The 22,639-nt window shown below is 37.4% G+C and overlaps 2 protein-coding genes across 4 annotated transcripts in view; one reads left to right on the plus strand and one right to left on the minus strand.

Annotated features, from left to right (window-relative positions):
• The first annotated feature begins 687 nt into the window (after nt 1-687).
• Nucleotides 688-21,563, plus strand: LOC149831846 (coatomer subunit delta-2-like). Of its 2 annotated transcripts, none has more exons than XM_090014180.1 (12): nt 688-724; nt 4,519-4,617; nt 13,333-13,372; nt 14,075-14,298; nt 14,933-15,175; nt 15,312-15,483; nt 15,751-16,055; nt 19,113-19,308; nt 19,385-19,538; nt 20,445-20,507; nt 20,584-20,680; nt 21,272-21,563. In XM_090014180.1, exons 2-12 carry the CDS (start codon nt 4,615-4,617, stop codon nt 21,359-21,361), a joined length of 1,587 nt encoding a protein of 528 aa, XP_089870306.1. In that variant the 5' UTR covers nt 688-724; nt 4,519-4,614; the 3' UTR covers nt 21,362-21,563. The 2 variants fall into 2 exon arrangements, with proteins under 2 accessions (XP_089870306.1, XP_089870308.1); XM_090014182.1 differs by having other exon boundaries at nt 691-724; nt 4,543-4,617.
• Nucleotides 21,564-22,055: 492 nt separating this feature from the next.
• The window catches only part of LOC149831847 (uncharacterized), a 34,664-nt gene continuing 34,080 nt past the window's right edge, over nt 22,056-22,639 (minus strand). For both annotated transcript variants that reach the window (XM_090014184.1, XM_090014183.1), the window contains one exon: nt 22,056-22,480. In XM_090014184.1, coding sequence (XP_089870310.1) covers nt 22,425-22,480 — 56 coding nt within the window. In that variant the 3' untranslated portion in view covers nt 22,056-22,424. The remainder of the gene's footprint in view (nt 22,481-22,639) is intronic.

Here is a 22,639-nt window from a genome sequence, read left to right on the forward strand (position 1 = left end):
TCTGATGAAGGAAAATTCAGATCTAAGCTATATTCAGTAATACTATAATTGAGAACAAAATGGTTAGAAACAAGTTTTACATCCGAAAAGTACAAGCATGGATCCAAACACGTATCTGACAGAAATTTGTGATGGCAAACATTACCTTGCACAGATTGGGTGTGTCAGATTGAGGACCTTGTCCATTTGGATATGGATTTTGCTTGATGGTCAAGCACATTCATCAGTCTCCCATTGGCGTAACGATCCATATGACCTATGAGTCTATGACTGGGCTTGGCAATCAGATGGGTTGCCTATGGCTCCATCTGGCAGATGCTTGACCAATGTAGTTGGTGAGGTTTCATCTGAAGAGTTGAGGTCCAAACAATCTTTTGAAATGGACCTGGACGACAAACCCAAACTCCAAAATATGGATTTCGCGTTGGTGATATATCCAAACCGATGACATTGTTGTGGGTGGTAGGCTACCGGACATCGGGCTAGCAAATGGGCGAGCCAAACTCGGCCAACAAGTAGCAAATTTCTGGGTCAGATGCAGACCCAGTGGATCGGTTCGCTGGCCAGTTTCTGGCATCAGGTCCAGAAAGTTAGTAAACTCGGTTTGGATTGGACATTGGCCCCGAGTCCTTGACCCGTTTCCACCCTCTCTTAAAACCCCTCTCTCTCTCTCTCTCTTCCTTTTCTAGAATCGTGCCGGAAGGCGGTGTGTCTGCTCTTGCAGGTTAGCTCTCTTTCTCTCTCTCGGATCTGAAACTAGATCTTGATTTTTAACCCCCCTCTCTCTCTCTCTCTCAACCAAACTTGATGTGGATGGGATCTGTGTGTTTTTTTACTCAATTTTTTTATTTTGAAATGGTGTGTCATTTCGAATTTGGAGATTGTGCCTCGGAATCATCATCTTCTAAGGTGGGCACTCTTTATTTTCATAAATTGGTGATTAAGTTTCTGCTTCTACCTCGAAATCACAGAAGTGATCCAAAACCCTCTTTTATTTTGCACAAAGGATTCACTCGAACCCCTCAATTAGGAGATCTGAGCCTAGAAAAATGATGCGTTATAACGAGATCCTTGATAATTCATAGATTTTTATTTTAGGAATAATTGGATCTACGGGATCTGGAGTTGCATTTCAATTACCGATGCTACAATCGATAAACTGCCGCGGAGTTGTAATTTCACTTCGATAATGTTTGATTTGTTAGTTGTCTTCATAATCAGATCTTGGTTTATGGTCTTGCAACCTGAACGGGTTGAATTTTCTACAATGGCCCTCAAGGAAGGCTTCTTCTTCTTAAGATTGGGCTATGGTTCCCACTGAAATCATGCAAATCTGAGTTATTTGATGGAAATATTTTGTGGGTACCATGGTTTGTTTGGTTTGGATCTCTCTTTTTGATCGATCACCTTAACAGATTGTATTTCTTCTATTTTTAAGATCGTTCGTCTTCTATTTTTAAAAACAATGGCATCTTTTGGATGCCGTGATTTTGCAGTATCTAGTTGTTATTGCTCTAGATCCATTGTCAGTGCTGCTCATGTTTCTTTCTATTTTTTCTTTTGTGTTGGATTTTCCCTTGTATGATGTATTAATAGAAATAGTGATAGGGCGACTGAGGATAAAACCTAAAAATTAAACTTTCACGGTAATGCTGCCAAATGTACAATATCAGGAGTATTTTTAAGAATTATCAAAGACATGAATGACATTCTGCAAAAAGTCTGTTGTACCTTCCACATATGGCTGCTGACAGTTATTATGCTTTTCTTAAGCTTAACAGATCAGTAGCAAAATTGTTTTCCATTGAAAGAACATGGCTTGTAGAGATGCTGTAGTTGCTGGTCTATGTCACATGGATATGGATGTGGATACAGGGATACAGCCATTTTTATAATGTTTTCTGTATGACTAGTATACAAGGGAACACAATAGGGGGGCCAGAATGGAGTATCTGTGTGACATAGTTGCTAATAGAGGGGCTAGTGATTGTCAATAAAATGTCATCAGCAGGACAATGGTCAATGGCTTCTTTTTTTTGTGATGATCTTTGATTTGTTAGAATGAAGCTCCTTTTTCATCTTTGGCATCTAGAATGTGGTTGTGTTTCATGCGGATTCACTTACTATATATAGGTTAGTTTTGACTTTGATTGAGCTCTTGTCATATTTGAGAGGTTCTATTTCTTGACTTCAGTGCCACCATTTGAGTGCTTATTTTGAATTTGTAAACTCTAATTAACCTGAATGTGGTGCATGCTGGTATCCCAGTTTGATGACCTTGTTTGAGAGAGTAAGTTGTTTATAGTCATGACTCCCCAACACGGCTTCTTTCACAGAAGCATATATAGCATTGTTAGGGAAGATAAAAATTTCAAGGTGATGAGAATAAAGTAGTTTATTAATATATAATTTGCCCAATGCAACTTCTTTAGCAGAAGCTTATAGCATTGCTAGGGAAGATAGAAATTTCAAGTCGGTGAGGATAAAGTGATTCATTAATATATAAAATCCTATTTAAGGGTTTATTGTGGAGTCTGCACTCGTTGACCTGATATTTTCTTAAAGGCACAAAAGATGGCCACTGGCTATTGAGCGAGAAAATAGTCAGAGATGTGGCGGTAGTGGTTCATTAAAAAATTGATGGATGTGCCTTGGAGAGGAAGAGTTGCATGTTCTGCACAAGCAAGGCTCATGATGTGTACTCAAGGGTGCATGTTAATTAATGACTTGATGGATAATATCCAGCTTCCTATATTTATATATGTACAAACAAACACTAGGATGCCAATTTTGATGGACTTCTCTATAGCTAGGGCAAGGCAACTCGGGCTAGCCCTGCTTTTTGTTTAGACAGGAAAAAGAAATTCTGTATGGAACATTTTTTTACAGCGTGAATAAGTAGTTCCCAGTGCTTGTATGATGGCACACTACGTCACAAGGACTCAGCCAACTAGGTGTCGCACCCGCGTCGACGCGATGCGGGTGCACGTGTGGGTGCGGCACCCGGTGCGGTCAACCTGACGCACCCAGGGTCATTTATGTCCAACTTTTGGACTTTATATATATATATATATATATATATATATATATTTTATATTTTTCCGCACCCCCACACCCAAGTTTTTTTAAAGTGCCGTACCCCCGCACCCGCACCCATGTGACATAGATGGCACAACAAAACTTTAAACCTGATAGACCTAAGTACATAATAAAAGAAAGATCAAAGGTTTGAATTTCTATCACCTTTTATCATCAAAGTATTCAAGTCTGATATCGCAAATATAAAATATAGTGTGCTACTGCTGGTGCAGTCAAACAGGCTAGTGTTCCATGGGTGGGTTTGGATCAAATGCAGAAAATTAAATCATATTATATAAACTTGTGACCAAATATCACATTTTGTGACGGCTGGCTCTTTGTCTACTCTCTCACCCCCTCATATATTGCCCTAATCCTTTGCATTTCCTTCTCTGTTTTTTTATAACCAGCTCCAGGATATTCACGTGTAGGATTCAAGCCTGAGACCTCTTGGTTAAAGATAATGCAACTCCACCAGTCCATTTATCAAATCCAAACCATTTTTTGTTTCTTTTTCTTTGGTCAGTTCTGCTTTCTGGTGCTTTAGAAAACAGTTCATGTATTAGGACATAAGAGTAAACTAGACTAATGAAAGATCGTGGTTCATCTTGTACACACCACACTGCATTGGAATTAACTGTCAATACCCATATTATCCAAATAGGGGTGTGGATAGGTAGGGGTTGTTGGCCAGATATGGTTGTCACCATATCTTGTTCATTTTGTCTCAATCCCCCTAGGAGAAATTAATCCATAATCCTGAACTGGATGTTTGAAAATTGCCATTCGTGCGGTCCATACTCGTGTCGTATCCTGTTTCCATATCCATAACCATTGACATAGTGAATCTGAAAGTTTATTCTTCTAAGCACTTCTGAAGGCAAACCATGTTTTGTTCAGGAAAATCACCAGATATTCTGACCCAAAAGAATAGTCTGTTTGTATTTGGTTCCCTTTGATTTTTTGCTAGATTTGGATATTTTGCTTGCAATTTTGCCATATTGATTAAGCATTGGAACTGTTTCAATTTGACTGTCCATTTCTGTGTTCATTTCTTGAAAAACAGATATGTATGCTCTATATCCTTTCACTAGAACATACCTTACTACTTTTGGTAGCTATTTACTCAAATAGCTGAAGTATTTTGTAGCTATCATTGTTTCATTATCACAGATATGTTCCTTGTTGGTTTTCTTTACCAGTGCCTGTGGTTATTGATTTACAAACAATTGCACTCAATTCTCTATGCCATGTTCTTTTTTTTTTGGCCTTAAATCTTTGTGTGGAGCTCATGTCCACATCTTGGGTTTTTATTTGAGCTCTTATTTGCTCTTAAATGCTTATGGAGATAGTTGTTTAACTCTTTACTCCAAGCTCGAATGGTAAACCATTGAATATATCTATTTTTTATGGTTTTTTATTCTTCTTCCAATCTCACAGGGCATTTGTGGTATTGTTGTGTAGCTGCTTGATCCAGGTCAACTGCAGCGGTGCTTTATTTAAACTATCCATTTTTGGCTGTTGGAGAGCTTCACAATGGTAAAATTCTGGTTTTCTTCATTATGTTATTTCTAGTATTCTCTAGCTTTCTTTAAATTAATTCTATGACTGATACATGTAATGAAATAGCGGAAGTGATAAAAACAATGCCACTAAGGGCTTAAACAAGATCACTCTCACAATGTGCCCAAGCACAAGTCCATTAAGGGACAACACAAATAGCTAACAAAGGGCAAGCATAAGAGTAAAAAATATAAGATCTTATTAAGTGCTTTAGTAAAAGCATAAAGAATAGGGGGGATCACACCAGAGTTACCAGTCAAGGAAGCGGGAGCGGGAAGCGAGGCACTTTAAAAATTTTAGGAAGCGGGGAAGCGTGGGACCACTTAGAAGAAAATTACGAACCGTCTCGGAAGCGACCTAGGAAGCGAACCGGAAGCAAGGGGGAAGCGAAAAAAAAATGAAAAATGGGGCTTAGAAAATGGTTTTGATTAACCTTTCTGCTATTGATGCTTAGAAAATTCTAGAGGGATGAATGAAGAAGATGGGTTTTGGTAAACGTGGTTTAAAAAAAGACTTGGTCCCAAGTTTGAACTATAGACAGCTTAACCAAGGCCCATCAACTTGTAACACTATTAAGTATGAATTACATAAATAGGTATTATCTTTGACATTCCCAACCATTTAAATTATGAAATCAAATTCTTGTTGACAGGCCTTTACATTTAAAACCAAATAAGTTACCCCGTGGCATGTGTTTCAAAATTTAAATAGCTCCTGTTTCCACAAACTGATGAGACAATGAGATTACATTTATCTCAATGTCACATGGATATGGCCATATATAGGGGATATAAACATTTTATGCATTTGGTCAAAATTAATATTCACAATGTTGTACAATATTATTGTCTGGCTGCCACACCGAGTTTCACTTGGCCAAAATTGGAGTCAAGATTAACTATATAATTTCCACTACAAAATGTAAAACTACATTAAATATTCTTGTTATCAGTTACATGAAATAAAAAGGACAAGAGAGAGGGGGGAATCTTCTGAGAATGTCAGCAATAAAAATTAACTCAAATGGCATGATTTTCTTGTCCAATATGAGGACAATATAAATCATGTTTGTGTGTCTTGATACCTATTCCAACAAAAAAAATGACCATTAAAAGGTCATGAGCAAAAAATATGAAGCACGACATGGACCTAGGAAGTATAATAAAAAAACTTTGCTAATGGAATATTTAATTCTATGGAATTCTGTGGTGAAAATAGGAATAGGAGAAGAGAACTACCTGTCTTAGCAGGGTCATAAGATCTCCACCAACACAATACTCTAATACCAGCCATAAATGTGCCGAAGTTCAGTACTACTGGCAGGCCAGCAGGGCCATTAGCAAGGTGGGAACTCAATCCCACCTAACCGATTACTGCTGGCAGGCCAGCAGAGCAAGGTGGGAACTCAATCCTACCTGACCGATTAGCTGTTGGCATACCAGCATGGCCATTAGCAAGGTGGGAATGAGCTTCCCCAAAAGCCAGCCTGGGGTCAACATGAATGAAGGGGAACACATCGGCAAGTCTGATAGAAAACCCATGCCGACCCCTTTTCACCGAGGACCCAACAGAGAGAGTGAGAGAGCGTGAGAGAGAGGAGAAAGAAGAAATAGAGTGAGAGAAGAGAAGTGAGCGTACCTGAATGGATTCATCGCCAGAAGTAGGGAGGAGGTCGCTGGAACTCGGAACTCGCCGAAAACTCGAGAGAGAGCGAGGGACTCGGATGCATGAAAAAATAAAACCCTAAGCCCTCAGGGTTTTGTTTTTTCACGAGTTTTGTAAAATGCCGATTTTACCCTTAGTTAAAGGGCATATTCACGTGTTGATTTTTAAAGCACACGTGTAAAAAAAATATTTAAGGGCAAACTAGTCATAACCTTGAAAGTGTCTCCTTTTAAAGGGGTACGCGTCCCCCATTAAACGGACACGCGTACCCCTTTAAAGGGAAGCGCGTCTCCCTTTAAAGGAGGACGCGCTTCCTTAATGAAACATGCGCTTCCCCACGCGTTTCGAAAGCGTCGTGTTTCGCACTTCCGAAGCGCGTCTCGGGGAAGCGCGCTTCCCCTATCCCATGGATGTTTTCGGTAACTCTGGATCACACCCCTATTTATACATGAGAAAAAGGAGAATAGAGAAAGACCATTGGGAGCTCCCAACGACTCTATGGTCAAAAGACCATAGAGCCCCTATGGCTCCTCTAATTAAAAAAAAACAGAAAAAATAAAAATAACTAAAAAATTGTTTTTAATAAATAATTTTATTACAAAGAGAAAATGACTAAAATGCCCCTATAGGACATTTAACTATTACAAAGATTATTAACTATATATATTTTAACACTCTCCTTCAAACTTATAATGAAATAACTGAAAGTTTGTTAAGACGAAAAATAAAATGAGTTGCAGGAAAAGATTTGGTGAAGAAATTTGCAAGCTGGTAATCTGATGGGACATACAACAATGTAATAGTTTCTTTCAAATATTCACCTCTGATATAATGACAATTCATCTCAATATGTTTGGTGCGCTTATAGAATGTGTGATTGCTTACAATGTAGATTGCACTTTTGTTATCACAACACAACTTTGAAGAAGAGATGATTACGCTCATTTCTTTGAGAAGACTTGGCAACCATACAAGTTCATTTGTTGTTATAGCCATTGTTTGATATTCAACTTCAGCTGAAGACAAGGATACATTTTGTTGCTTCTTGCATCTCTACGAACTTAGGGAATCTCCTAAAAATACATAAAAATATGTAGTTGAGATTCTATCATTGGGATTTCCTTCTCAATCAGAATCAATATAAACAAATAAATCCAGAGAGGGAGAAGAGGATAAGAAAAGCCCTTTAGTAATGGTATTCTTGATGTATCTGATAATTCTTAACACAATGGATAAGTGAGTGTCTCGATCAGTTGACCATAGGGTATAGGATCTTCAATGAGAGTCTCATCTTCAAGCCTTAACTTAGCATTGATCACTTCTGGGGTTTTCACTTTCTTGTCACCTGAAATTTCAGACTTCGCGAAAATGTCAGCAACAAGCTTTATTTGAGCCAAAATGTACCCTATGAGAGAGTATGCAACTTCAATGCCTAAAAAATATCTCAAATAACCCAAGTCAAATATGTTAATTTTTTTTAAATATTTTTAATATCACTAACACCCTGTTGGTCGCTCTCGGTGATTATCATATCATCTACGTAAAGTAGAAGTAGTGTCAATATAACAAGAATGAAAACCTAAAGAAGCCATGACACTACTAAATCTATCATACCAGGCCTGTTTAAGGCCATACAAGGCCTTTTTCAGTTTAAAAAATTTACCATTTTCAATACTAACTCTCGGTGGAGGGTTCAAATAAACTTCCTCACTTAGTTCTCCGTTAAGAAAAGTATTTTTAACATCAAGTTGATATATGGGCCATTTTTTTATTGAAGTAACTGCTAAGAGGGTCCTAACACTTGCCATTCTAGCTACTAGGTCTAAGGTTTTCTCGTAGTCAATTCCATACAACAACAACAACAACAACAACAACAACAACAACAACAACAACAACAACAACTACAACTACAACTACGCCTTCATCCCAAAACAATTGGGGTCGGCGATATGAACCAAAAAAGAAAATCATTTTGGGTCTTCCACATGAATCCTTCTCCAATCATTTCTATCCAATGCCATGTCCTCGGTGAGGTTCAAAGCATTCATATCCTTTCCTATCACCTCCATCCATGTCTTCCTAGGCCTACCCCGACCTCTTTTAACTAATATATTTTCCCATTTCTCCATCCTTCTAACTGGAGCATCATTAGGCCTTCGCCGAATATGGCCAAACCACCGTAAATGATTCTCTCTTATCTTATTTTCAATGGGTGCAACGCCTACCTTCTTACGTATCTCCTCGTTCCGAATCTTATCTTCTATTGTATTTCCACACATCCTTATCAGCATACGCATCTCAGCTACACTCATTTTTTGAATATGATGTCTCTTGGCAGCCCAACATTCCGTACCATATAGTAAAGCGGGCCTAATAGTCGTCCTATAAAACTTTCCCTTCAACCGCAATGGCATTCTACGATCGCACAACACTCCAGTTGCACTTTTCCATTTCATCGACCCAACCTTTATCCTATGATTTACATCTCCATCAATTTCTTCATATTTTTGAATCATAGATCCCAAATATTTGAAACAATCATCCACCGGTATCTCTTGCTCACCAAGCTTCACTACACTCCCATCACTACTTCGTTGCTTACTAAACTGACATTCCATGTATTCTGTCTTACTCTTACTCAACTTAAAACCTCTTGCTTCCAATGTCTGTCTCCATAATTCTAACTTAGCATTAACCCCAACTCTAGACTCATCAATCAAAACAATATCATCAGCAAACAACATACACCACGACACATTTTCTTGAATTGATCTCGTAAGCTCATCCATCACTATAGCAAATAGGAAAGGGCTTAAAGCAGATCCTTGATGTAACCCAACCGTTATAGGAACCCAACCGTCGTTGTCAATTCCATATTCTTGAAAATATCTTTTGGCAACTAACCTAACTTTATATATTTCTAGGGACTCATCACTTTTGATTTTAACCTTAAAATCCCGTTTACATCGTATAACTTTCTTCTCTAAGGGTAATGAAGTTACTTCTCAAGTATTAGCCCTTTTAAGAGCATCCAATTCTACATTCATTGCTTTAACCCAATGTAAAATATTTTTAGTATGGTTATAGTGTGATGGTTCATAGTAGGAATGTAAGGCTATTAAGAATGTTGTAAAATTTGGTGTCAAAGTATTATGTGATACAAACCTACTAGGTGGAATAGAGACACAATTGGATCTTCTAAGTGGGATTTCTTTTATAGAGGAATCATGTGTATATTTTTCTAAGGCACATGAAAGATTATTTTCCGGGTATACACATGTATTGGTTTATCAATATTATCATTACTTGATTCGACATTTTCAACATTAGAATGCCCATCATTATCACTCAAGAAATTATCATTTGAAGAAACATCACAAGAGGTTAATTCTTATTGTGGCAAAAAATCAAATAAAAAGTTATAATCTACTTTCTCTTTTTCCTTAGTTATCTCAAATCTATTTTCATTTTCTAAAAAGGTTACATTCTTAGAAACATAAAGTTTGTTATTCTTGAAGTCAAACCATCTAAAACTTTTTTTATTTTCTCCATAACCCATGACGACACATTCAATGGCTTTTGGAGATAATTTGTCTCTCGTGCAAGATATTTTAAAGATATTTTATGACAAATCTCGTTTTGTTTTAAATAATTTTGAAATTCATTTGATAGGTATTCTCCACCTGAGTCGGATCTAAGAATGAAAATATTGCTTTGAAATTGATTTTTAATAATCATGTACAATGTTATCAAAAATGTGCCTTGAGGCGCAAAAGGCGTGCCTTGCCTTTGTGCCTTTAGGCGCCAGCCTGAGGCATGAGGCAAGAAGAAGGAGAAGAAGTCTCATATTTTTTAGTACTTATTTGAGATTTTCTATTGCTTATTGGTTGTTGCTTTATAGGATATTATATTTTTCAATTATATAATTAGTTTTTAAGTTATGTAAATTATATAATTAGTTTTTCAGTTATGTAATCAGTTTCTTAGTTACTTTTATATGTTAATCTCATATTTTTTATTTCTTATTGGTTGTTACTTCATCAATAAAGCATTTCTTTATTTATTTGTATTTTTAGATTTTTTTTTTTAATTTTTTTTAAAGTTTAAAAAAAATGAGGCTTACGCTTTATGCCTCGCCTCAGTTTTTGGTAGAGTGCCTCGCTACGCCTCAATGCTTTTCACAACACTGATTATGTTGAATTCTTTAAAACAAGTAAATACATCAGATTTGAGATTAAGGAAGTAAATCCACATATATTTAGTGAAATCATCAATAAATGTAACATAACATGAATAACCTGCTTTTGATATGACCGGAAAGGGTCCCCAAACATCGGAATGCACTTAATTCAAAAGGTCTTTTAGAGATAAATGTTTTATTTGGAAATGAAATAACTTTCATTTTTTCAAAAATACAATCTTTGCAAATTTATTCTTTCTCATTAAAAAAAATCCCCAAAGGGAAAAGATACATCTTTGAATAGCTTGGATATCCAAGTCTTTTATGCCATGTTTCAATGTCTTTATATTGGACATAGTTCCAAAATGATTTTGAAGGGAGATGTAAAATATTCTATGTAGTAGAGATCTCTTCTCATGTGGCCTTGCTCAATCCACTTCTCGGATCGAAGATTCTGCACGAAGCAACTCTTAGATGAGAAGGAGATTTCATATCCATGATCTGATATTTGAGAAACCGAAAAAACATTTAAATTTAATTTTGGAACAATTCTAATTTTTGGGACACAAAAGTTTTGACAAGACTCTAAGGTTTTAATACTTTTAATTTGCAAGGATGTTTCATCGACGGTGGAAACATAAAAACTTTTTGAATTAGTGCAAACCATGGTTGCCAGTCAAGAAAGTGGGAGCAGGAAGCGAGACACTTTCAAAAATTTAGGAAGCGGGAAGCATGGGACAACTTAGGAGCGAATCAGGAATCGTCTAGGAAGCGACCTACGAAGCGAACCAGAAGCGACCTAGGAAGCGAAAAAAGAGAAAAAAACAAAAACAAAAATAAAAATACAAAAAAAAAAGTGAGGGGGAAGCGTGCTTCCCATAAAAGGGAAATGCGCTTCCAAAAAAATTTTGCGCTTCTTAGTGCATTTTGGAAGCGCGACGTTTCACACTTCCAAAACGCTCTTCGGGAAAGCGCGCTTCCCCACTTACCTAGGCATTTCCGGTAACTCTGGTGCAAACATTAGATAGACTATTTTCATGTAGTCATATGAAATTAAGCTCCTGAGTCAAGGATCCAGGAACGCATACCTGGATGTGAGGAAGATGCTATCGTGGCCCTTCAAAGTTGATGAAGATTTAAGTAGTTGTTGGAGCGCCTCCGATAATTTGGTAAGTGAAAAAATGTCTCATCTTCTAATGGATTCTTCTTTCTTTGGTGTAGTTTAATCAACAAAAGGTACTTTGTTTTTGGAGGTATCATTCAGTTTGGGACAATTTGGCCTAATGTATCCCGATTCATGACAATGGTGACAAATGGCTTTCCTATACCCACCATTATAATTATTTTGCCTCCCAAAATGTGAAGGCTTGTAAGATTTAACATGATTGTCGGGTTTAGAGACGGCCAATACTTCATCTTCCCCTTTAACCATATCAAGACGAGTTTATTCTTGGCAAACTTCGGCAACCCCATCTTCCAACAGAAGAGTTTTAGTTCTACGGAGGAGAGAAGATCTTACTTGCTCAAACTCGGGCCTAAGCTCATGTAAAAATTGGAAAAAAATATTTTTTTTCTATTTGTTCTCTCCTTAGCTCAACATCTTCACTAGCAACCCACTTGGGTTCAAGAAGAGATAATTTGTCTCGAAGTGGACCAAGACAGCTAAAATAATCGTGAACTTTCATATCACCTTATTTGATTGTACATATCTTGTCTTGCAATAAAAAATCCTCACATTGGATTTACGAAATTTGGCAATGTTGACACATATCTTGAGCTCAACATTGTTCATATTGACAATGTTGTCACATATCTTGAACTCAACATTGTTCATAAATCATGCAAAAATCTTGGTATGGTTATTTTCCCAATCCTCTACTTTAGTTTGATGGTCTTGAATGACTTTCATAGGTGCATCATCTTCTAAGGCTTTCTCTTGATCTCCTTCCTTTTTTTGTGAGCTTGAGTTGTGGTTATGAGATGATGCCCATCACATACCCTCAAAGTTTCTTTCTTTTGAGATTGTTCTCCATAGCAGATGCTCTCATCATGTAATTTGTGCCATTTAGCTTGAAGGAGAGATTGCTTTTTTGTTCATGAACCATTCTTGAAGAGAGGGATATTAAGAGAAAGTGGAAAAGGAAATAATATGCAAAAGCACGTTTGAAGAAGCTTTTCCTCACTTGAATCACCACGAAGACACAATCACTTTGGAGAAGCACTTCCTCAATAACTCGATGGTTGTGATACCATGTAATGAAATAGCGGAAGTGATAAAAATAATGCCACTAAGGGCTTAAACACGATCACTCTCACAATGTGCACAAGCACAAGTCCACTAAGGGACAAGCAAACACAAGAGTAAAAAATATAAGATCTTATTAAGTGCTTGAGTAAAAGCATAAAGAATATGAGGGGTCACACCCTTATTTATACATGAAAAAAAGGAAAATAGAGAGAGATCATTGGGGGGCTCCCAAGAGTCGTTGGGAGCCCCAACGACTATATGATCAAAAAGTCCATAGAGTCCATATGGCTCCTCTAATTTACAAAAAAGCAGAAAAAATAAAAATAACTAAAAAACTGTTTTTAATTAACAGTTTTATTACAAAGAGAAAATGACTAAAATGCCCCTATAGGGCATTTAACTATTACAAAGATTAATAACTATACATATGTATGTATATATAGGTATATACATACATTATACATATATTTTAGCAATGCATACATTTAGAATCAAGGGCCATCTCTCTGGTTACATAATGTTTTCTCTAATTGATCTGACATTCATGTTTGTCTATTGCATCATTACTAATATCATATTTTCCCCATTTCTTAAATAGGTGGTTCTTGCAGCTTCTATTATCAGCAAGTCTGGTAAAGGTGAGATAGATTTCCATGAGTTGCATGAGTACATGTAGGCACACAAGACTGGTTCATGCACAAAATCATGAGCACATGAACAAAGTTCACTTGCCTAATGAATTTCATCACAATTTTGGGATTGTAGAGAAAGGGACAAATAAAAATATTTGTATTTTGACTTCAACCAAATTTTTTTGAACATGCCAGTGACAAATTCTAGCTTTGAGACATTATCTTATGAACTGGAGTGGATAATGTATCATTTAGCATAGCTGTTTCTTCTGGGTTGGTGAGGGCAAGGGGTTGTGGGGGGGGGGCAACTTATTCACCACTTTTATGTTGAAAATAAGACCTGGGTTTCATTTGATGCTGATCATATTTCAATGAACCATTTGGTTCTTGTCCATTTTTGCTGGATATCATTGTTTGACTTGCTTTATGGTGGCATTCAAGTTGTCTTGTTAATTGTTATGTTCATTCAGGCAAAATGTATGTGTGCACACATGCAAAAACTTTGTACAATAATGAGCAACTGATGAAATGGTCTTATAGGGAACTATTGAGCAAGACATTGTTATGTAGGGAGTTCATATACTAAGACATTGTTGCACACAGCCTTGCAGCTCCCTTGAATCAGCACATTCTTCCTTATGTTTCAAGAATTTTTGTCCTTCTATTGATAGTTTAGATTGCTTATGTGCCGGCTACTGTTGTTTCCAGCATTGGTATCTAGGCAGTTTGTGGAAATGTCCCGCATCAGGATTGAAGGGTTACTGGCAGCATTTCCTAAGTTGGTTGGCACTGGGAAACAGCACACCTATGTCGAGACTGAAAATGTTCGCTATGTCTACCAACCAATAGAAGCTTTATACCTGCTTCTTGTTACAAACAAACAGAGTAACATACTTGAAGATTTGGAGACCTTGAGGCTGCTATCCAAACTGGTATCCAATTAATTCATTTCATAACGTCTTGTCTTGCATTAATTGAAAATGTTTTGGACATGGAATCTGCTTTTGTTGAAGTTGAAAGTATTTTTCTTTTCATACAATAAATTTGAAACTGAGAATTCTTCTGTTTTCATGTAATGAATCTCTAATTTAAATAAACATTTATGTCTGGGTCAGCAACTGAGAAGTCATAGACTGCTATGATCAGAAGTGTCATTTAGACCAATACTACATCAGTGACTAAAATGATGGTTTAGAGAGTTTGAGAATTTTATAACTGAACGGATTGCTGGAAACTGCTGACATTTCTACCAAAATTTGGTGCAACTATGTGAAATACCTCAGAAAATGTCCCGAGAAATGAATCCTCTTATCTGGTCCCTGCATCTAACATTTTGTTAATTTTTTTTTTAACTTCTCATAGAGTTGGTTGGGACTGATTTCTTTCATGTTATTATTTTGTGGCAATTTCTTCTGTAGCTTTTGAAAAGCTGGGAAGAGAATCACCTTTTCTTAGGACCATAGTCACTGTTGCCACTTGTGGCAGGATCAAGTTTCATTAATTAATTTGTACCTTTTTTTTGGATTACTTGGGGCCATTTATATCTGACTAATGCCTTCTGTACAGGTTCCTGAATATTCTCCTTCTCTAGATGAAGAAGGTGTTTGCCAGATGGCATTTGAGTTAATCTTTGCTTTTGATGAGGTCATATCTCTGGGCCATAGGGAGAGTGTAACTGTTGCACAAGTTAAGCAATACTGTGAAATGGAGAGTCATGAGGAAAGGCTTCACAAGCTTGTAATGCAGAGCAAGATAAATGAAACCAAGGATGTCATGAAGAGAAAAGCTAGTGAGATTGACAAGAGCAAGGTTTCACTTTTCTTTTATGATTTTTTTTTTTTGCATTGCAAACATGGTGCATCTTCATGGTCTTTTTAGAAAGAAAGGCTGGTAGCTCATTCCATAAATTCTAACTACTTTTCCTCCCCTTGTTTTCTGTTTTCAGATTGAGAAGAATAGAGGAGAAAAAGGTGGATTTATGTCTCTACAGATGCCTGGTTCTGGCAGAATTGAAAGTAGCTTCAGTGATATGAGTATATCAGGTGGTGGAGGTAGCTTTGGTAGTGGTTCCGGATTTGGATTGGACCATGATATGGAGTCATCAACTAAATCAAAAGGTCTGCCCTTTTCTTATTAAATTGCACAATCACTTAATTTGGGGAAATTAGAGTGATGTTAACAATCTGGATTTTGCAACTCACAGGTTGCTCTTTAGATTTCAGTCATATAGCTAGACAACCTAGATCAGTAAACTGATCTCTTCAGAAACTGAAGTATTAGTTTGGCATCAATAATTCCACTAGGACATCTGACTAGTTGGAAATATGTCTACTATCTGTGATAATTGCATAGGTCATCCACTAATGCATATGATACATTGTCAGGTCGACCAATTTCTGCTGCAACTGCTCCTCCTAAAGGCCTTGGTATGCAACTTGGGAAAACACAAAAAACTAACCAGTTCTTGGAGTCTCTAAAGGCTGAAGGTGAAATGATTATTGAAGATGTGAAACCCGTTCCGGGGCAGTCAAGAGCATCTGCTCCCCTGCCTTCTGATCCCATTACGTTGGCAGTAGAAGAAAAGATCAATTTGACTTTGAAGCGAGATGGTGGGGTTAGCAATTTTGATGTCCAAGGAACACTTTCACTGCAAATCCTGAACAAGGAAGACGGATTCATTCAAGTCCAGGTGATTGCTTTCTTTTCATGTGGACAGAACAGACCTTTGTTTCCCTTCTTGGCTGATTTTTTTTGCATATTTCATTTTTTCCGTCTTCATCGATAACTTCAAATCTTTGTTCAAAGAATAAATTATTACAGTGGAAATTGGTGAAAGCTGCCACCAAGCTGTTCACAAGAATAGAAAGTAATCATCATGCATCAATAGGACTACGGAACATTCAATGTCTTGAAGATCCTCAGAGAGGGTAAAAGAAGCACAATTTGCTACTATTAGTCAAAAGTGCTAGGTGCCACACCCCTAAAAGGCCTAGCGAGTGTAGGTGAGACTAGTCGGTTGATAAGTGGCCCCAATTTTTTTTAATTATTTTTAAATACTGAAATTAAGAGACGCTGTGGTGCAACACCATCATCGCAGCCCTAGAGCATCCAATCATAGGTGGTGTGCAATCTGAAGCTAGATGCTGAGTCACATTCTGAACCTAAGCAGGTTGATTTGGAGTCACTGAATGAGTCAGTATTGACAGCTCCATTGCTGGACCTGCGATACCAAATTCCCTTACTGAGGCCAATATTCTCCCCCTAAGCTGCATCCTGTGAAGCCTGACCCGACCTAGTCTACTCCATCTTGCCTCTTTCTTGACTAACTGAGTTGCTTGCCTTGTTAACCCAGTTTGGGCCTCATCTGACCTGACTCACCTTAGCCCAACATCCATCCCTGTCAGACCGCACTGCTACCGGTGACCCAACCCCTCGAACCTATCCATTACCTTACCCAAACACAGTTGTGATTTCCATTGCCATTCCCACAACAGCAAGTTACCGAGTACCCCAATTGTTCCTTTATTCATCTCTCACTAAGATCAACCTGAACCTGCTGAGGTCTGGTCTATTTCCTTTAGCTTACCGGACCCACACACTTCTTAGGTTGAGGTCCAGATCAGAGTTATCGGAAGCTTCTTACATAGGTGAGAAGCTCACTTCTCAGAAACTCGCTTTGGAAACATGCTTCTCGAAAACTCGCTTCGAAAGTGCAATACTCCTTGCTTCTGAAACTTGATGAGAACCTTGATTCCCCTACGCTTCTCCTATGCTTTCCACACGTTTCATCTATTCTTCTTATATGTTCTCTTACTCAACTTTTCATGTTTTTTATGTGTTTTCTCTCTCTTCTTACTCACTTTCATGTGTTTTCTCTAAAGTGGTAGTCATCATTTTTAGGTTTTGTTAAAAATTTAATTCTTATACTAAAAAATATGAAATTTAATATTAGTCACTTTTATTTTAGTTTTTATTTGTGTTTCATTTTGATTCTCATTCAATTCTTATATATATTTTTTTATTCCTCGCTTCGAAAGTGTGATACTCCTTGCTTCTGAAACTTGATGAGAATCTTGATTCGCCCACGCTTCTCCTATGCTTTCCACATGTTTCATCTATTCTTCTTATATGTTCTCTTACTCAACTTTTCATGTTTTTTATGTGTTTTCTCTCACTCTTCTTACTCACTTCCATGTGTTTTCTCTAAATTGTTTGTCATCATTTTTAGGTTTTGTTAAAAATTTAATTCTTACACTAAAAAATGTGAAATTTAATATTAGTCACTTTTATTTTAGTTTTTATTTGTGTTTCATTTTGATTCTCATTCAATTCTTATATATATTTTTTTATTCCTCGCTTCCTATACGTTTTAAAATGCATTGCTTCTCGCTTCCGCTTCTCGTATCATTTCCCGCTTCCGCTTCCTAGTCTAACAACCTTGGTCCGGATACATTGGGCCAAAACTCATTTGAGAAACCAATTCCTGGACCCATGGGACTTGAATCCCAAGGGGAGCAATTAGGAACTTGTGATCCTGGAAGTAAGTGTACCCACTGGGGTGTTGCTAACAAAAGCTGTCCAAACCTCATGTTTTCTCCTTAGCAAGCAACCACAATGCCATCTTAAGCAAAGGGCTGCAGCAACCTAAGGGAGTCAGAAACTCTGATTTTCCTAAAGGGTAGGTTCGAGATTGTGCACAAATCACCAGAGGGCTCACTAAAAATGTTCTTAATGTGCCTAGAAACACTTGGATTCAGAGCATCTCATCCACAACTGATCCATTAATGTGAATAAATTCATTGTTGTTAGCCACACTCCTATGCGACATGTAAAGGTGGAAGAACTTTGTATTTTGATCCCCTGCTTGGAACCATCACTAATATGCCACTCATGAAAGTTTTTTATCAACTCTGAAATTTTATTGTCCAACTTCCTCTTATACGTGCTTAGATGATCGCCTTGATATCCAACACTATTCAGCTGTAATAATTCTGATAAGGTGGAATTTCTGCCCTTCATCCTCCTTCATCCACTCTTTGGTTTAATGCTAATCATTTTGAGCTTGACAAGCAGCCTCCCACCCATTTACCCTTCATAGGCTGTTTCCACCATAGACATGTTTGATCTCTTAAGTCAGGTAAGCACATCCACCATGATCCAAACCTAAAGTGTCTGCACCTTTTAGTGCAACCAAACTGCAATATCAGAGTCCATGGTCCAAAAGGGTGCATGTGCTGATAAAATTAGAGATGTCTGAGAATTTATCGAAGTTTACTCTTGGGAATCAAGGAAGCAGTTGAGCCTTCTCAAGCAAGGGCTTGACCTATTCAACCACAAGAACCTTTCACTGCCCAATGAGATGGCACATAGCTACTTGAGTCTGTGAAATACCAGAAGAGCTTTGAAGGTGCATCTTTGTTAAAGGGGCTATTACAGTTGTCTCTAAAGGGTGTAAAATTGGCATCATGCTTGTGTTCCCTGATCCAATTGCTTTGGAATAAAAAGGTCATGTTGTAAATAGGCTTTTGTGTCATTAAAGATTTAAACCCAATAGAAGGGCTTGCTGCTGGTATATCCAAATGGATTTTGACCGGCTTTGAGCATTGGTTGAAAATCAATAGTTGGTAGTGGTATTATCTGTGCCTGCTGGTAAATCTTAATTGTAATGTGTGCACGTGTGTGTTTTAACATCTATTGTATAACCATTGAGAACAAACCCTTACACCTGCTTTATCTTCCTTTTCAGATTGAAAGTGGATCAAATGCAGCACTGCAGTTCAAGACTCACCCAAACATCAACAAAGAATTATTTTCTAATGAAAATATATTAGGGTTGAAGGACCCCAACAGACCTTTCCCTGCTGGCACTGGTGATCCAGCAGGGGTTGGGCTTTTAAAGTGGAGAATGCAAAGCACTGATGAGTCTGCTGTACCACTTAGCAGTAGGTTTCCTAGCTTGTCTAATGTAGTTTTCTTTTTTGCATTCTCTAATCTAATCATATTGTTCTTTTTTTCCAGTCAATTGTTGGCCTTCTGTTTCTGGTGGAGAAACATATGTTAGTATCGAGTATGAAGCTTCATCTGTGCTTGATTTACGGAATGTTGTCATTTCAATTCCTCTTCCTGCATTGAGGGATCATCCAAATGTCAGGCAGGTTGATGGAGAATGGAGGTGAGTCTTTCCAGATCGATACATTTATATGCCACATCATATTGTAGAATTCTTGGTTTTTGGGTTTAGCACTTGACTTTGACTCTACTGATCATATGAATAGCTTTTATTTTCCATTTTCTCTTTCATTTTTTGTGTATGCTTTCTCAAAATGTTGTCAAGATAGGATAAGATGTGTAGACCTTGAATATTCATTGTCCAAAATTGGGTGAAATTGAACACTTCAAATTTCTAAAACCTATCACAGGACACTTCACTTAGTGTGGGTGTTGTGTGACACGAACAGACACATAGTGGCCATGGTCAAACCCATGTCAGACATAGTCAACTCTGTCCTCTAGTCATCTTTTTTCCCCCTTTTATGTGCTTGATCTTTTATCTTTGAGATATTTGTCTCTCTTTTTAAAAGATTTCAATGATTGTGTATGTTAATTTTAAACCTTAGATTTGTTATTAGTATTTATTACTCTAATGGCTTATAGTTGTTAAAATTATGCATGTTAGGATGCATTAGTGATTTATTCCTTTACATTGTGAATTTTAAATATACAATCTCACAGGCATCATGTATTACATAATTACACATGTTCGTGCACACACAATATACATGCGGACATTTCATGTGTGTGTGTGTGTGTGTCTGTGCGCTTCCCCATGTCCTTGTTTTATAATCTTAAAAACACTTATCCGGACCAAACATTCCCAAGTTGTGTCACGTGCCTGTTCATGTCACATCAATATAGTATAAAGCATCTCCTGCTTGAGTTGAGCATAGGTAGCCCAATGTCATTGTACTGCCCCTGTAATTTTTTTTCAGAAGCTTGTCATTTTGCAGCTGACATGTTACTACAGCCTGACCTTTCGATTGAATTGGTAATATTTTTATTAACCATACTTTGGATGCAGATATGACAGTAGGAGCTCTGTTTTGGAGTGGTCTATTCTTCTGATTGATAGCTCAAACAGGAGGTAAGCAATAACAAGGCCACCATTAGAACAACAACCATTTTTTTTTCATTTCTCATCTCTTTTTTACACTTTGCAGTGGATCTATGGAATTTGTTGTCCCACCAGCAGATAGTTCTGCATTCTTCCCCATAGATGTAAGGTTCACTGCAGCAAAAACCTTCAGCAATGTGAAGGTTAGTCCATTAGAATTTTGAGCTTTATGTGCATTTTCTATTCTCTGCCATAGAGTTCCAATATGTGCTTTCAATCAAGGAGACCAAAATCATGCATTCATGTCTATCCAGGATGTGTGGATTTTGAAATGCACTTGAATTTTTTGGAGGATGTAAGTGCCTAACAGACCGATATGGTATCGGAATTTTGGAACTTAGTTGATAAACCTGGTATGTTACAATGATTGATCAAAATGCTGAGCCAAATATGAACTTTTCAATTCGACCCAAGTAGTTAATTTATTGAATTGTTATATTCATTTGGTGGTGATTGGCAAGGTTCTGGGTATTGATTCAAGTTATTATTTAAATTCTTGAATCATTTCCATATTTTTAAGTCCCTTTGACCAAAGCATAGTGGGTTTTTGTTGGCTGTTGCTACTCCTATTTGTGAGGTACAAAAGCAAATCGCGTGGTGCATTTCAGGAATGCAACCTGGCTTAGTTTTTACTTTTTACTTGTCACCCACATTTTTGCAGCACTCACTGAGCGTATAGTATACCTCATGGAAGTTTCTGACTGTTTAAATGTTTGAACTTTTCTACTATGCAGGTTGTTAATATTTTGCCTCTCAAGGGAGGTTCCCCACCAAAATTTGCGCACCATACACAGCTGATTACAGAGAATTACCAAGTGATTTGATTTTGATTTCATCTTCTGTCACATGCATGAACCAGATATCACCCATTTGTTCCGATTACTTTGGAGTAGGTTGTTTCCAAATGCTATATTTTTGTTTTGGAAAGATGCTGTATCTTTTTTCATGATGACACTAAATTTGCGGCGAGTTGGCGGTCCCTTGTTTTAACATTGTTAAATTTGGTATTAAGCTTTCCCTTGAATCTTACACTTCGACTTAAATATATGTTACTCTCTCTCTCTCTCTCTCTCTCTCTCTCTCTCTCTCTCTCTCTCTCTCTCTCTATATATATATATATATATATATATATATATATATATATATATATATGTGTGTGTGTGTGTGTGTGTGTGTGTGTGTGTGTGTGTGTGCACGCACTGGTAGTTCTAGGAATGCAGCCTAGCACCATCCATCGAATAGTATGCCATGGACAAAAAAACAACAGAATATCTGATCCAATTGTCTGAAAACCGGTTCAGCTCTTACATTCAGACCAGTTTGGTATCTCTTTTACTTGCAAAGTCAACATGAAGGAGCAGAGCTGAACACTCTCTTCATGCTCGGCTTGTTTATGCTAAATGAGCTGCTCGTGGCTCACAGAGCTTACTTGACAAGTTGAACGAGCTTCATGTGGGCCGAACTGAGCTGAGGGTTCATTTATGTTGCCAACATCTATCTTCAAGGTTGCAGTTATTATAAAATCACCAAAAAATCCCCATTTGGTTTGAGGTCGAGTCTGCAACTAATGAAGAACTTGTCTAATGTCATTTAGAATATGAGTCATTACATTCCGATTTGTCAAAAACTGCAATTGCTCAATTACGGACAGGAATTGGTGCACTTTGACTGGAAGATTCTACAGAAAATTACCAGAAAGCTTCTTCAAGTCGCTGCAAGAAAAACCATACCTTGCATCCCTTCCCTATCAAACACTGCTCCCTGTTCTAAGGGCAGATCGTCAAGGAAAATTAATAGACGCATGTATTAAAGCAATGAGATTGGATCATACATATACACGTTGGCCCTGTAACCTGACCAGCAAATGCTTGCCATGATTCTCAATTGTCATCTAGGCTTGGACTCGCTTCTAAAGGACGACAGCGAGAAAAATGTGCCAGGTGCTGCAAAGTTCAATAGACAAACCACGCAGAATCAATGTAGGGAAAAGGACACAAGGAATATTAGTACGTGCATATATTCATAGCAAATTACTGGAAACGTAGAAAAGCTGGACCCAAGGAAAAAATAAGATTCCGCAAAATGTTATGTTAATAAGCCAA

Source organism: Nuphar pumila, chromosome 7 (genome assembly GCF_984573655.1).
Source record: "Nuphar pumila chromosome 7, dmNupPumi1.hap1.1, whole genome shotgun sequence".
In the NCBI taxonomy this organism is placed as follows: domain Eukaryota; kingdom Viridiplantae; phylum Streptophyta; class Magnoliopsida; order Nymphaeales; family Nymphaeaceae; genus Nuphar; species Nuphar pumila.

Excerpts from the sequence above, each read along its gene's own strand:
- LOC149831846 (XM_090014180.1), top strand. Across the intron at positions 14,299-14,932 it reads TGAGGCTGCTATCCAAACTG|GTTCCTGAATATTCTCCTTC; the intron begins GTATCCAATTAA and ends CCTTCTGTACAG. Across the intron at positions 15,176-15,311 it reads GTGAGATTGACAAGAGCAAG|ATTGAGAAGAATAGAGGAGA; the intron begins GTTTCACTTTTC and ends TTCTGTTTTCAG.